Raw genomic sequence first — 16,308 nt, forward strand, 5'->3', positions numbered from 1 at the left:
CACGTTCACGGCTGCTTAATAATGAGCCAGGAAGCAGCTCTCGTTTGCTGCACTTTAAAACATGCTGCTGCTGCTACGTTGCTTCAGTCCGACTCTGCGACCCCATAGACGGCAGCCCACCAGGCCCCACCGTCCCTGGGATTCTCCAGGCAAGAACACTGGAGTGGGTTGCCGTTTCCTTCTCCAATGCATAAAAGTGAAAAGTGAAAGTGAAATCGCTCAGTCGTGTCTGACTCTTAGCGACCCCATGGACTGCAGCCTACCAGGCTCCTCCGTCCATGGGATTTTCCAGGCAAGAGTACTGGAGTGGGGTGCCATATTAACAAAAATAATCAACAAGGGTCTACCTGTAATATGATTTTGTTATTTAGCTGCTAAGTCACGTCCAACTCTTTTGTGACCCTATGGACTATAGCCCGCCGGGCTCCTCTGTCTGTGGGATTCTCCAGGCAAGAATACTGGAGTGGGTTGCTATTTCCTTCTCTAGGAGATCTTGCCAACGCAAGAATTGAACCTGAGTTTCCTGTGTCTCCTGCATTGGTAGGTGTGTTCTTTACCACTGAGCCACCAGGGAAGCCCCAGAATATAACTTTATGGGCAATTTCTGCATCATGAGAAACTTCAAGGGGGCACAACTTATTTATATTTTGTGTACACTGAGACACGAATATTTGCTAGTTCTCAGAGGGACACACATGATGCTGGCTGATCTTTTTTAAAGTATATCTTTCAGTGATTTGGTAACACATTATTTTGACAAATCTCAATACAGTTGGCAAGTCCTGGAGGGCCACAGTCATGATACATTACCATGTCTGCGTGAGATGGACGGTACATCTGACAGGATGAGCAGGGCCCATGAGAAAAGCCTTGGGGAGGCCTGGGTTCGAGTCCCAGCACCCAGCTGGTGTGATGAGGAGAAATAACCCCTCTGCCCTCCAGAGACACGAACCCCTCACTCACAATACTCCCCATGCTGGCTCTATTTTACGAAGTCAGTGCTGCTAAACGAGTGTTACAATGCACCAATGCTGAGGCTCTCTAGGGAGAAATGTCCAAGTGGGTTCCTTCACCCTTTCCTGGCTCTTCAAGGAGACCCTTAGGGAAGATACAGCCCCTCAATGATGTGCAGAGAACTTCTACAAATAACTGGTGGAACACAGGAGCCTCAGAACGGACCCCTGTGAAGCACCGGAAGAGTATCAGACAGAAGTACCAATGTGACCCCAGGAACATGTGTTCATAAAATGTGGTCATCTCTAAAAAATTTCTTTCTAAACAACTTCTTTGCAATTACTGGCATGATGGGTTTTTCCTGAAAAAAAAAAAAAAGAAAGAAAGAAAAAGACTGCATATTCAATTTTCATTTTATTTTAAATTCCTATTATTTTTTAAAAAATGAGTGATATGATGATCTTTTACTTATCTATGTTTTGATGCATGGCATGTGAGATTCTCCAACCAGGGATCAACCTGTACCTCTTGCATTGGTAGCGTGGAATCTTAACTTCCGGACCACCAGGGAAGTCCTCTATGTTCAAGTTTAGCATTAAAATTAATTTTAATTTAGAAGGCAATATCATGCTAGACATATTTAAAAAGTGGGGTCATTTCTTAAGGGAAATAGTGATCCTAGCTCATGGGCTAAACTTAAGATCTAGAAGAGCTCTCTGAAGATAGCTGTAGGTCTCGTGCACTGTTCACGCTGATGCCACAAGCCGACATAGCAAAAGACTGATGTCATCATTTAGTGCATGTGAAGGTTAATTTTTAAGGCTGTCCTTTAAAAATGTGAGCTTCCCTGATAGCTCAGTTGATAAAGAATCCACCTACAATGCAGCAGACCTTGGTTCGATTCCTGGGTTGGGAAGATCCGCTAGAAAAGGGATAGGCTACCCACTCCAGTGTTCTTGGGCTTCCCTTGTGGCTCAGCTGGTAAAGAATCTGCCTGCAACGTGGGAGACCTGGGTTCGAAAATCCCCTGGAGAAGGGAAAGGCTACCCACTCCAGTATTTTGGACTGAAGAATTCCATGGACTGTATAGTCCATGGGGTCCCAAGGAGTTGGACACGACTGAGCAACTTCCACTTTTTTCACATCAAAGAATAAGCAAATCACCAGCTACTATAAATGGCCCTGACCAGCCTTGACTTGCATTCTCAAAATGTGATTGCTTTGTCTCTTCAAAGACATGGAAGTTTTCACACATGTTACGGAACTGGTTATTAGTATTTTTTATCTTTTCTTTTTTCCAACAGATACAAAACAGCCCTCCCTACTTGCCCCCACAAATGTGACAGCTGAAAGGGAAATCAAAGTCATGTTAAAATTCGGGGGAATAGAGACTTTTCTGTAAGGCTAGGGTTAAGAATGCACCTTGCAATTCAGGGGACATGGGTTCTATCCCTGACTGGGAAACTTAAGATCCCACATGCCTCAGGGCAACCAAGCCTGAGGGCAGCAAAACTGACCCTGCATGCTCCAACTGGAGAGTCCACGCGTCTCAACGAAAGATCCCGGGCGCTCAGCTAAGACCCGATGCAGCCAAATCAGTCACTTGATTAATTAACTTTTAAAAAATTAGGTGGGATTTTTTTCTTTCGTGCTATCACACAACATCTTTGGAGACGGTAATGGCAACCCACTCCAGTACTCTTGTCTGGAAAATCCCATGGATGGAGGAGCCTGGTAGGCTGCAGTCCATGGGGTTGCTAAGAGTTGGGCACAACTGAGCGACTTCACTTTCACTTTTCACTTTCATGCATTGGAGAAGGAAATGGCAACCCACTCCAGTGTTCCTGCCTGGAGAATCTCAGGGACAGAGGAGCCTGGTGGGCTGCCGTCTATGGGGTCGCCCAGAGTCGGACACTACTGAAGTGACTTAGCAGCAGCAGCCACAACACCTTTAGGAAACACACAGGCTTTGTGGGAATTCACACTGTCCTTGACCGTAGTTATTTACAGGATCTATACTCACACCACGGGCTTCTCTGGTGGCTCAGATGGTAAAGAACCTGCCTGCAATGCAGGAGACCTGAGTTGAGTCCCTGGGTTGGGAAGACTCCCTGGAGAAGGGCATGGCAACCAACTCTAGTATTCTTGCCTGGGGAATCCCATGGACAGAGTAGCCTGGCAGACTGCAGTCCGTGGGGTCACAAAAGAGTCAGACACGACTGAAACAATTTAGCAAGCATATTCACACCATCACTAGCACACAACCCTGATTTTTCTATTGCAGACAGCTTTTTGAATATAAAAACGAGGAATAGAGATCTGTTTTAAAATTACATGAGAATATCAAGGAAAGAGAGGACTTTTCAAGGCAAACATAAATGCCAACATTTAAAGAGTTTTAGAAAGACATTTCTCAATTATTCTGTTTGAGAAGATTTGTTTCTACTGGGGAAAAAATACATTAGCTTAGTCCACGCCCCAGACACCCAAGGCTGCCACCGGATACCACCTTACCCCTGACACTCAGCCACTTCAGGCTCCTCAGGTGGTGGGCTGTCTTCCGACTTCTTCCAGCCGATGATGTATTTGTTCACTGCCCCCTGCCTGAGGTAGGCCTTGGACATGGACCCCGGGGCCTGCTGACCACTGCCGTGAGACACGATGTAGACTTTGGACGTATCCAGAGACCCGCTGCTTTTCGAACAGTGAGCCGAGGGGCTTCCTGAATGGTGTGAGCCACTGGGGAGACAGACAGACCGAAGCTGTGATACGATCGGATCTCAGCAGTGGGCACGTTACCAACCTTGGAGCCACCATGACTCCTGTCCTCTGTGAGCAAAACTGGGCAGGCGTGGCTGTCTGTCTACTGAGCCTTTCTTTCCACAGGCTGAGGATGTTCATGTGCAAAACTATACGCCTGTGGCCAGAAGGATGTTCCAAGCACAATTAGGAGAAATCTAATAGAAAAATGGGCGCCACACCGATGCCTCCAAAGAAAAGAAACTCCAATGGTAAATAAACATAAGAGAAGGGGCTCAACCCAGGGAAACGCCCATGCAAACCATAGCAGGGTATCAGGCATGTTCTCCAGATTGGCAAAAATGGGACAGTCTGATGATGAGTGCCCAGTGTTCACCAGGATGTGGGGCAGCGACTCCTCCCACTGCTGGTGGGAGTGAGAGTGGCAGACAGTTTGGAAAGCAGTCTAGGCATTACCTGTAAAGGTGGGCAGCTGCTTAGCCTATGAGCCAGCAGTTCTTCTCCTAAGTGCACACCCGGGCCAAGCCTCTGCATGGGTGTGGCTGGAAACAGGCAACGGAAGTGCTGACAGAAGCACTGATTCGAACAGCTCCCCCATAGAGGCATCGGCACTGAACGGAGGGTTAATTAGCAAACATGGGTGAGGAAACGAAAAACTCCAGGGAAACACCAGGAAGGACTGGGCAGAGGCTGTGGACAATTGGGGTGAACTTCCCAAACAAAGTGGAAAAAGGAGCAGGTCACACAGAAAGGATCAAGCATGGCTCCATTTTTAAAGTGAGTTCATAAACAGGTGAAACTGAAGGATATGTTGTTCAGGAATGTACGAATCCGTAGTGAAATGTAGAGAAAAGCGAGGGGGATGGTCATTGCCAAAGCCAGGCCAGGGGCCACCTTGAGGGGGAAGAGAAGGGCTTGTGACCGGACAATACTCGGGGATCCTGACACAGTAGAGTCGATTCCTCAATCCAGTGTGGGTATATGGATGCTTGCTGTATTACTGTGTGATATGAAATAATATTCAAAAGACAAAATCCCTAAAAACAACTTAAAGGTCAGCTGAAGCCAGAAGGACTAATGACTCCCATGGGCTGTATGACCATCCCTAGAAATATAAAAACCTAAAGATCTTTTTTTTTAAATTCAGGAAAATCAAGATTCTAATGTTTTATGAAAAATAAGTAAGAACAGAGATCAGGAATCATTTTATGAAGTCGTAAATGTTTCAGTTACAGTTCTAACATCAGAGTTTGGGAAGGCAGGTGAGCATCGCTTTCGGAAACCCTGACACACAGGTGTGCCTCAAGGGTTCTGGAGCCAGACTGCTGTCACAACAGGGAGACCCTGGACTCGTTTACTAAGCTCAGCTTTCTGATGTGTAAAACGCATACAAGGCCTGTCCAGTGGTTAAGACTTCACCTTCCAATGCAGGGGGTGTGGGTTGATCCTTGGTTGGGGTGCTATGATCTCACGCATCTTGGGGCCAAGAAAATAAAACATAACACAGAAGCAATATTGTAGCAAATTCAATAAAAACTTTTTAAATGGTCCGCATCAAAAAAATAAAAACTTTAAAAGCAAAACAAAACAAAAAAACCTGATAAATACTCTTGACCTCAGAATTGCTCCAAAGATTTTTCTGAATTAATATTAGTGAAGTAAATGCCGTTAATTTGCTTTTTAGAGTGGTGCATCAAAGAATTATTCACAAGTTCTTGCCATTGGGAGAATTTACCACAGGGTTCCTCACATGATAGCCCCTAGATAAAATAAAATCTTATTCTGAAATCAAACCTGTATATAAAGCAACGATCATTCAATGACGCAAGCTAAAAAAAAGTCTAATATTAAAAATGATTTTGAAATGGACTTTTTATAAAGGCTCTGAAGGTAAAACAAAACTCAATAAAATAACCCATCTTTGGGTCTTTGTATGTTGGAGACATGGTGGCATTTGAAAAATTATCACACAAAACAAAACAAATAAAACACTGCATCTATTTGCTCCTCTGAATCACTTGGTTCCTGGTGGTAAGTCTGGTGTCCCTCAGTAGGATGGTGGTGGTGGCGGCGGTGGTGTAGTCACTCAGTCATGTCCAACTCTTTGTGACCCCATGGATTACAGTCTGCCAGGTTCCTCTGTCCATGGGATTCTCCAGGCAAGAATACTGGAGTGGGTTGGCATTTCCTCCTCCAGGGGATCTTCCTGACCCAGGAATCGAACCCCGGTCTCCTGCATTGCAGGCAGATTCTTTACCACCTGAGCTATAAGGGAAGCCCCCGAGGCTCCCTCAATTTGGGGTCCAGGTCTGTGCCCTGGGAAAGATGTTGTACTGCCGTCCCCTGACCCAAGGTAACCTAAGCAACAGGCAAGGAAGGTTGCATATTGTCACCCTGCTTATTTAACTTATATGCAGAGTACATCATGAGAAACGCTGGACTGGAAGAAACACAAGCTGGAATCAAGATTGCCGGGAGAAATATCAATAACCTCAGATATGCAGATGACACCACCCTTATGGCAGAAAGTGAAGAGAACTAAAAAGCCTCTTGATGAAAGTGAAAGTGGAGAGTGAAAAAGTTGGCTTAAAGCTCAACATTCAGAAAACGAAGATCATGGCATCCGGTCCCATCACTTCATGGGAAATAGATGGGGAAACAGTGGAAACAGTGTCAGACTTTATTTTTGGGGGCTCCAAAATCACTGCAGATGGTGACTGCAGCCATGAAATTAAAAGACGCTTACTCCTTGGAAGAAAAGTTACGACCAACCTAGATAGCATATTCAAAAGCAGAGACATTGCTTTGCCAACAAATGTCCGTCTAATCAAGGCTATGGTTTTTCCTGTGGTCATGTATGGATGTGAGAGTTGGACTGTGAAGAAGGCTGAGTGCTGAAGAATTGATGCTTTTGAACTGTGGTGTTGGAGAAGACTCCTTGGACTGCAAGGAGATCCAACCAGTCCATTCTGAAGGAGGTCAGTCCTGGGATTTCTTTGGAGGGAATGATGCTGAAGCTGAAACTCCGGTACTTTGGCCACCTCATGAGAAGAGCTGACTCACTGGAAAAGACTCTGATGTTGGGAGGGATTGGGGGCAGGAGGAGAAGGGGATGACGGAGGATGAGATGGCTGGATGGCATCACTGACTCAATGGACGTGAGTCTGAGTGAACTCTGGGCGTTGGTGATGGACAGGGAGGCCTGGCGTGCTGCGATTCATGGGGTTGCAAAGAGTCGGACAGGACTGAGTGACTGAACTGAACTGAAGAGGTGGTGCTATGATAATGAACTCTCTCCACTTCCTGGGTGTATACCAGTTAGTAATCCCCCAACAGGAAAACTCCTTCTGTTGGCAATGGGCTCTGAAGGCCTGTATGTCTTTCTCCTAACCTTATTTTGAAAAACTCCAGATCTACAGAAACGGTATAAAGACAGGAGATACCCATCATCGAGATGTAATAGTTGTTACTCTCTGGCTACAGCTGCATCATTTTTCTCTGAACCATCTAGAAGTAGCTGTAGACTTTATGACATCATACTTTCATATTTCCATACATATGTCCTAATAATAAAGATACTCTCCCACAGAGGACCAATGTGATAATCACAAATCAGGCATTAAGGCACTATTATTACCTAATACCCACTCCACAGTCTCATTTCTCAGCTGTCCAACATGGCTTATGGCTTCAGTTTCCCCATTCAGAACTCGGGCAGGACTGTGCATTGCCTTCAGTTATCATGCATTTCAAAGCCTTTGATTATCCCTGAGATATTTTAAAGTCTAGGGTATCCATGCATGCATGTGTGCTAAGTCGCTTCAGTCATCTCAGACTCTTGGTGACCCTATGGACTGTAGCCCTCCTTTGTCCACGGGGCTCCTCCAGGCAAGAATACTAGAGCAGATTTCCATGCCCTCCTCCAAGGGATCTTCCAGACCCAGGGACTGAACCCGTGGCTCTTATGTCTCCTGCACTGCAGGTGTGTTCTTTACCACTAATGCCACCTGGGAAGCCCAGGGCATCCCTAGTCTAATGTAATTAATATGATGCATGGAACACCCAAATTTATCTTCTGAAATCACCAAATGGAACGCTTGTGGAGAATGTGTTGTGAATAACAATAGTATGGTCCAAGCCTGATGTGTTTTTCCATTTGTTTATAAAATAGATTTTCCTCACTTCAGTTCAGTTCAGTTCAGTCACTCAGTCGTGTCCGACTCTTTGCGACCCCATGAATCACAGCACACCAGGCCTCCCTGTCCATCACCAACTCCCGGAGTTCACTCAGACTCACGTCCATCGAGTCAGTGATGCCATCCAGCCATCTCATCCTCTGTCGTCCCCTTCTCCTCCTGCCCCCAATCCCTCCCAGCATCAGAGTCTTTTCCAATGAGTCAACTGTTTGCTTGAGGTGGCCAAAGTACCGGAGTTTCAGCTTTAGCATCATTCCTTCCAAAGAAATCCCAGGACTGACCTCCTTCAGAATGGACTGGTTGGATCTCCTTGCAGTCCAAGGGACTCTCAAGAGTCTTCTCCAACACCACAGTTTAAAAGCATCAATTCTTAGGCTTGATTAAAAATGTCTTTTACCCCAATAGTAAGAAATTTTAAAGTTAAACTCTAAGAACAAAGGTACTGAATCCATTGGACAAGCAATATGGCAAAAACTTGTGTTTAGCAGCAGTAGCATCGTTTTTCTCTGAAGCTGGTAAACATCCTAGACTATTAGCAATAAAATTTTGGGGAATCTTTTCCTTCTAGACTCAAGTTATTATTTTTCGAGTTTTATTGCCAACTTCCCATCCTTTGTACTAAGAGTGTGATGACATGAATAAGGGTAAGCAACAGATAATCACATGAGCCATTTACAGGAGAATACAGAACATGGGTTTTTTTGTCTTGTTTTTTTGGCAGTTGATTTATTTCACTTTGCAAAAGCTTGGTTAGGCTCAGATGAATACAGCTTTGTATTCTGAGCTCTTATCTAAGTGCCCTGCCGTTGCAGGAAAAAAAAAACAAACCAACCCAAACGGGTTTGCTGAATTAGAAGCCCGGAGAAGCAGGAGAGAACAGGCTGGGAATATGCTGGTGCTGCTTAATGGGTGGTGATTCCTGCACACCCACAGTGTACCCTGTTCCCCGCTCACACCAGTGCAGCTTGTCTTCATGAGTTGTAAATCTCTTCCCTGTTCTCAGTACAATCCCAGAAAAATACCACATACACAACTCACACTTGCTTTATTCCTGGATGGCTGTTCGGAGCACGCGCGTGTGTGGCGGGGCTGGTGGGGATGGTAGTGGTCGTTGGTGATGAAAATCCAGAATCAGAGCGTGAAGGGTGTTCCACATACAGGTCTGGGCTCCTGACACTGGGAACAGTTAACCTCTGCACCTCCGACTTCCCTAGGCTACCACGCACTGGTTGACTAACTCAATCAACAAATGCGTATCAACAGTCTTCTTAGACTTCCTTCCTGCATTCAACAAACACTGCAACGCCTACCACGTTTAAGAGCCTGTGCTAAGTGCTGCAGGTACAAGGAAGCAGACAGGTCCAGGCTTTTGAGTGAAGGGAAGACTGCAGCCGGGGAGGGGGGCGATGTGGACGGGACAGGATAAGCTGTGAGCACAGACCACCTCACTGTGGAATGAAAAGATCTGCTGCCACGTCGGTGGGCAAGAAACGTCACAGCCATCAGCGGTTTCTGGCCTCCAGAGGTGAACGAGGGCTCCCCGAACAACAAAAGGATTGTCACAAGCTGAAAGCAGAGAGTTCCTTTATTTGGTCGACATCACCCAGGGCGGGAGTGCTGAGAAGCAGCTGAGACATGGTGAGATAGACTGTGCAGGGCTGGGGGTGACTAGCCAGGATGCTCAGTGCCGATGCCAGCCCCTAAGAGCCTCTTCTCCTCTTTTGCTCCCTGGACCACTCCTGGTCACAACTGAGACCCTGGGCGGTGGGCCTCAGCTCTGAGCTGACCACACAAGCAGACGAGGACAGTGCACAGCTGACGACACTCATCACCACGGAGAATGGGTGCCCCAGGCTGGGCCCCAGCATTTCTGGATCTGCCAAGTCTCATCACTGCTGCAGTAGCTAGGTCCGTTATGCTCTAATGAGCCAAGTTCCTTTTGCCTCGACGTACCAACATTTCAAATCTTATTTTAAATATAAAATATTAATATAGATAGTACTTAAAATACTTAAAAACATTTTAAAGTTAAAAATCATTAAAAAAATTTAAAACTAAAAAATTAGAGTATTTAAATTATTACTTTCTCTAGCCCTTCTGCAGGGGACAGACAGGAGGAGGACGTGCTCAAAAGATTTAATTTACTGACAAATTCCACACGAACCAAAGCTGCAACTGAAGTTGAAATGTGGCTTTAAAGTCACTGTCCACTAAGAATGGCAAGAAAAAGGCTTCTGGATGGCAAAGAAGACCCTCACTCAGCCCATGGCCCTTCTACAACCACTGTGCACATGTTCAGTGTGAAGCATGGGCGGGGAAGGAGAAACATCGATCAGAAACGCAATCTAGCACCTCCCAGTGCTTTCTACTCATCTGACCCATCACATTAATGGATGCTTACGGTACTCCAGAAAATCTACTTCAAATCCCTGTTAATATCCCGACTCGACTCATAAATGAAGGTGCTCTGAAAGCAGTTTTCACAGAAATTTTCCTCAACAGTAATATAAAATTCTGTTTGTGATGCCATTTACACTTGTCCAGCAAGGTTATCAGAAAACCAGCCGCTGTACAAATCTTCTACACTTTGAACAAACATTAGAAGGTTACAAAATGATCATTTGTGCTACTAAGACACAGATGATGATGTTAGTGACAGGAAAAGAAAAGCAGGAGGCAGCAGCGAGCATGTGTGTGTTACAGGCATCTTCGTGCTTTCAATTTATGTAAAAAAATTAACTTATGTTAATTTCCAGGACTAAGAAGTCTAAAACTTTTTTCAACAAGATGAGACATATCCCATGATATCAGTCATGAAAATCAAGGCACTGCTGATGAAGTCTCTGCCTCAACTGAGAGGATGGCTGAAGCAATTCACGTGTCTGTGTGAGGTCACAGAGAGCCTCGCTATGGTCCATCGGTTCATCCCTCCAGGCTCAGCAGAGACCATGTGAGGATGAGGGGCAGGTAGAGTGAAGGGCAGGGCCAAGGAGCACAGAGGCCCGTGTGTTGAACCCAATGCCGGCCTTGAGCATCGTCACTGGCCATGGCCCTGGATGCCTGGAGGGACAGTCCTGTCACTGTTCATCTGGCTACCCTCCAGCAGCTGGAAGACTTGGGGGAAAGTTAGACGATGACTCAGAGCTGAAGGAGGGAAGGCCTTGCAGACAAGAAGGAAAATGACAGGGGTCATTGGTGTGCAGGAAATTCTAGCCACGGCCAAACCTGTATCATTGCAGTTCTTTGCTTGGTCTTTGAAGGGAGGAATCACCAGTGAGGTGTTTTAAAGTCACTGTACACTTTTGTCATATGGGAATTGAAAACTACTCATAAAAATATACACACCTACAGTTAGAACGTAATTCCTTTAAATGTAACTAGTCATTATATTGAAAAAGAAAGTGGATCATCAATCTGAACACATTTCCAGTACACAGTTGTATAAGGGGGTCGTGGAACAGGAGAATGGGGCACAGGCTTTCAGGCGGACAACACAGAGACCACCCCTTGTTACCGTCCGTCATCATCTGAGTACCGTCCAGCTGTTACCACACCTCCTGAAAATCTGGGACAACAAACTGAACTTTACACTTTTTGGGGGGCACATGAGATCTTAGTTTCCCAACCAGGGGTCAAACCCATGCCTGCTGTAGTGAGAGCATGGAGTCTTAACCACTGAACCACCAGGGAAGTCCCAGGGACAACAAATTGAACTGACAGAGAAACATGAGTGGCCTGATGACAGCCGTGAGCACCTCTGTTTCGTTTTCTCTCCAATTTAAAGAGAAAAGAAGATGTAATCACAAACTTGTTCACATGCACATTTCAAATGAGCCGCTGGACACAAGCCCTCCATCTGAAGTCAGGCAGTTTGGCCCACAGGAGACAATGATCTCAGGCACCTTCTGGTCCTATTTCAGGCCCCTGCCCCCACCCCAGCAGCAGATGATGGTGCCCAGGGTGCCCCAAGTAGCTGCTGGTCACAGCGTGGGGAGGTCCTTACCTGGAGTGGGACGAAATCTCACTGAGGTCGCCCAGGCTGCCGTCAGCAGCCCCACTGGTGGAGATGCCAGGCGCATAGCCATGGACCGCATACATCTTGGCCTGCTCATCATCGGGCCCCGGGATGTCGGAGTCGGCCCACTGCTCTGCCCGCCCATGGACCAGGGACCGGCTGCCCGCCAGGTGCACGGGGCCCAGGACTGCAGCGGGCATGCATGGGGCCGTGTCGATGCCACTGTCCGTGGAGGCCCCCTTGATGTACGTCAGCCCCAGCAACTCGGGATCCATGAGGTCCCCAGACCCAAAGTGCTTGTCGTCGCTGTTGCTGGAGGTGTTGCTGGATAGCGTGTTGCTGCTGGAGTGGCTGGAGCAGCTTTTATCTCCGATCTTGAGAAGAGAGAAACGGGGAGGCTTCAGACAAACCCCACACTCTGCTTCTACACGAAGGCGATTATTCTCCCCAGATTCACGAATACAGACCTGATGATTTCCCCGAACCCTTTCTACTCGCTTGTCAGCGGGAAGCAAGGCAAGAATTTACTTTTCAAAAACATCTTGGTTTCATGCAAAAGTCCCTGAGTCATAATTCCTCCCATCATTCATCTTAAGTTAAATGGGTATCTTTTCAAGTCTTTGTTCAATTATCTGTACATGAACACAAAAGTATTGCCACCCTGTCACTAATCGGAAAGTAGTTAACGAAGGTTCTAGAAGCTGGGGAAGTACATGGGGAATTAAGAGGAGGAAAGCGGCCTTTCTTCAGAGAATGATCCTGTGACAAGGGACAGGGCCAGTCCTGGGTGTGGGGTAGAAGACCTGGGTTTGAATCTCAGTGGGGGGACCCTGGCCAGTCACTCAGCTCCTGTCTGCACTTATTACGCTGAGCACAGGGATTACTGTGCAGACCCAACCAGCTCACGTGTGCAGAGGCACTGTGTAAGCGTGAGCCACACCCACCCCCCAGAGCCCCAGTCAGGAAAGACCTGGGATGATGAGATGGGGTGCTCTTGGGGGTGCACTGAGGTCCCTAGAAGATGAAACCAAGAGAGCAGACTAAATGTCCCATCTGATGATGGGACAGACACGACCCCTCCTCTCAGCCTGGATGGTCAGCCAAGGGCTGTGGAGTCATGAGATCCAGCCACCTGTGATTTTCAAGTGGTTTGGCCCTTCCTTCTTTCCGTTTTCCCTTTCTTCCCTCCATCCCTCTCTTCTTCCTTCTTTCCCTCCACCCTATCAGATCCTTAAGCAAATCCCGATGCCCTTTGTTATCACGAGTGGATCTTCTCAAGTTCACCCCTCCCCTCCCCCACTCTCCCTGTGCTGGTGCCATCAGTTGGCTCCATGAGGTCGGCTCGAGACAAGGTTAGGATACAGCTGAGAGATGGAGGCCACATGTGTGCAGGTAACAGCTCTGAGGCTGGCCAATGACACATGGAGGAGGAGAAGAAAAGGAACAACTTGGGTCAGGACCTGATAAGACGTCTGCAAATTTTGAAAAATGAGCTACTTTATAAGGTTGGCTTCATCTGGCAACAACTAAAATTCCTGTTTGCACATTTCACTGGTAGTTTCATTTCACTGAGCTACAGTCACCTACATGGCTCCTTTTCATTTCTGCAAAAAGTAAACAGAACCACATGGGCGCTGTGGGACCATGGGAAGCCTGTCAGCTGGCTGCCGCCGGTGTTCCTGCGTGCCGTCTGCAGCTGCTCCCTGAGCGGCCAGCACCAGGCACAGCAGCACCCACCACACACCCTGCTGCACAGGTTCTGATTTTGTATTTTGTCCACACGTGGATAACAGTCAACAGATTAAAACTACCAAGGATCAAAGGCTGAGGTTACAATCCTGGCTTTGCCAATAATTCACTGGATGACTTTTCTCTGTATTTCTTTATAAAAGCAGAGAGAGATAAAAAGAAAACCTTTTTTTTTTTCTTTTTAACTTCACCCAAGACCCTTATGAGATAAGTGATGCCACTGAGAATCCCTGGCAACAATGCTAATAAATCACGAGTGCTGAGATGAACAGAAGCATTAGTTCATGATGACAAGACTCACGTGAGAAAGCTTATTGGGAGAATCCTTGCAACCTCCATCTTTCTGCAGGCCTCTTTCTTTATAGGAGCTCAGGACTTTGGAAGGTGGGCCATGCCATTTGGTTTCTGTCACACACAGAAAGAGAAGCCTTAAAGATCTAATTTCTAGTGTTAACAAAGGAGCAGAGAAAATCAGGGGCCAAACACATGGTTCAGTGACCATGATTAGGACTGCGGTTGTAGGACCTTCTGGTCCTACCCATAGAGAGGCCCTCAGAGCAGACAGAACCACCCCATGATGCTCACGGTCTGTTTCCCAGGCACCACCAGCTATGAGCACATCCCGGATGACCTTGAGGGGCCCAGCAGCCACCCTGTACACGGCAGGATGGCGCTGACCAGACAGGAATGGATGAATGAACCAGTGAAGGGGGAGGAAGGGGCAGGAGAGAGGCATGCGGAGGGGCGGGGGTCCGTATTACCGGCGTGTCTGCTTCCTTCCACGGTGTCCTCCCGCTCCCTGGCCCCGTCACATTCCAAGGGGCCGGAGCCCTGGTGCTCCAGCAGCAGGGGAGACTGGCACCTGGAGAGAGCACAGAGCTGAGGCTTGCCCGCATGCTGTCCCGCCAGTGTCCCCCGTGGGTGCTGGTTCCAAGGGGCAATCCCAGGGATCCCTAGTCAGAGACTCTCTGCTGCCGCAGCCCTGCCCAACAGAGCAGCTTAAAGCATCTGGACCTGGGGGCTCTCCTGTCACGCCTGGGTCCAAAGAGGCACCTGGATGACACCATTTACAGATAAAGGAGGAGGCCACCACCAGGGGCTGAAAGGACTGTGGGGTCCCTGATGGGCTGAGCACGAGCTCGCTGCTTTTGCTGTCACTGTTTCTCCTGGGCCCAGCATACATGTACTGATGCTTCTTCATATCAAATTTTTTAAGGAAAAAGAAAATCAGATCCATTTGCTGCTAGACTATATCTGGCTGGACTTTTGTTTTATGAAAATCCTCAAATAGGACAATTCACTCTTCCAAAGGAAACTGCAGAAAACTTACTTATGTTACCAAGGGACCCTTTCTTCTAGAATCCCAGTTCTAAATCCTGATCTGCAGAAAAAGCCAAGACATGGTTTTTCCATTGACATAAAGCCTCCCCCATCCACTTTAAAAATGCAACTCAAAAGAGAAAGATTTCTTTAGGTACAACTTTTTTGTTATCGTTTTTCAGTCTCTAAGTTATATCAAATTCTTTGTGACCCCATAGACTGCAGCACACCAGGCTCCCCTGTCCTTCACTATCTCCCACAGTTTGCTCAAATTCATGTCCATTGAATCTGTGATGCTATCTAACCATCTCAAAAATTAAAAAAAAAAAAAAAGTACAACTTTTAAGAACCCCATCCAGCATCTAAGGCAGGGAATGCATGTTACTCAGACTATAAATCTCTACTTCTCAGCCCAAATCAGAAGGAGAGAGGGTGCGGGGAGAGGGTTTCCCTGGGCACATGTGAGAGGAGGAACTGAAGTATCTCTCATCTGGTGCAAGCCCCTCTGGCTGCCTGGTCGGTCCATCGTCTCAGCAGTGCGCCCAGCTCCTTCAAGCGGCAGAGGCGACGCTGGCTTGCAGCAATGCACAGAAGCACTGCTGCCGGGGGCAACGCCTGCATTTCCTTGCAAAAATACAGCCACATCCCTGGGGCGGCCCTCCTCTTCCCAAGAGTGTACGGCTATTTGTTACTGCGTCCGTCCATCCTGGGTCCTGTCCATAGGTGCCCTCAGGCCCCTGGGCGCCGTGTGTACGGCCCTGCACCCAGCTTCCATTTGCTCTCACAGGAGGCAGAGGAAATGTGTCCCATGCTAAATCTGCCTCCTCAGACTCTGGGCTGTGTTTTGGAGAGAAAAACACTTTCAAGAAAGGCTGTGAATTTATTCCTCGTCAGCAATGTAAGTGAAGGGAAACTCCCAAGGGCCATCACCCACAGAGTCTCCAAATCCTTAATTTTCATGTGTTCAAAAAGATTCTCCCTTATTAAAAAAAAAAAAAAAGAAAACAGACAAGTTCAGAATACACACAAATGAGTCCACTTTCACAGAAATGATGAGCTACCCAGTCTGGAAGCACTGTCCTAAGACAGTGCTATCTGAGTCTCTCTGTCCCCAGTGGTCCTGTGCACAGTAAGCGCTTCTGAATGTGCCCTGGAGACACGTCCCCCCAGGAGCCCACAGAAGGGGAAAAGGAGTGGTACCCGTCGTATCCAACTTGCGGTCTCCAGGGTCCGCTGCTGCCCGGTCCGGGGTCGCTGGACGATGACTGATTGCTGGGCGAACTTCTGAAAGGTTGACTACAATCAGTAACAGGC

General features: G+C 47.3%; 1 protein-coding gene across 8 annotated transcripts in view; it reads right to left on the minus strand.

Annotated features, from left to right (window-relative positions):
• SIPA1L2 (signal induced proliferation associated 1 like 2) overlaps positions 1-16,308 on the minus strand; it is a 247,297-nt gene that overhangs the window by 30,944 nt on the left and 200,045 nt on the right. For 7 of the 8 annotated variants that reach the window (XM_061404830.1, XM_061404833.1, XM_061404829.1 and 4 more), the window contains 5 exons: positions 16,195-16,278; positions 14,436-14,536; positions 13,976-14,079; positions 11,914-12,299; positions 3,469-3,693 (listed from right to left, as the gene is read on the minus strand). In XM_061404830.1, the coding sequence (XP_061260814.1) occupies positions 3,469-3,693; positions 11,914-12,299; positions 13,976-14,079; positions 14,436-14,536; positions 16,195-16,278 (900 nt within the window). The remainder of the gene's footprint in view (positions 1-3,468; positions 3,694-11,913; positions 12,300-13,975; positions 14,080-14,435; positions 14,537-16,194; positions 16,279-16,308) is intronic. The other variant, XM_061404836.1, reaches the window with a different exon arrangement.

The sequence above is a fragment of the Bos javanicus genome, chromosome 28, assembly GCF_032452875.1.
Source record: "Bos javanicus breed banteng chromosome 28, ARS-OSU_banteng_1.0, whole genome shotgun sequence".
Taxonomy (NCBI): Eukaryota; Metazoa; Chordata; class Mammalia; order Artiodactyla; family Bovidae; genus Bos; species Bos javanicus.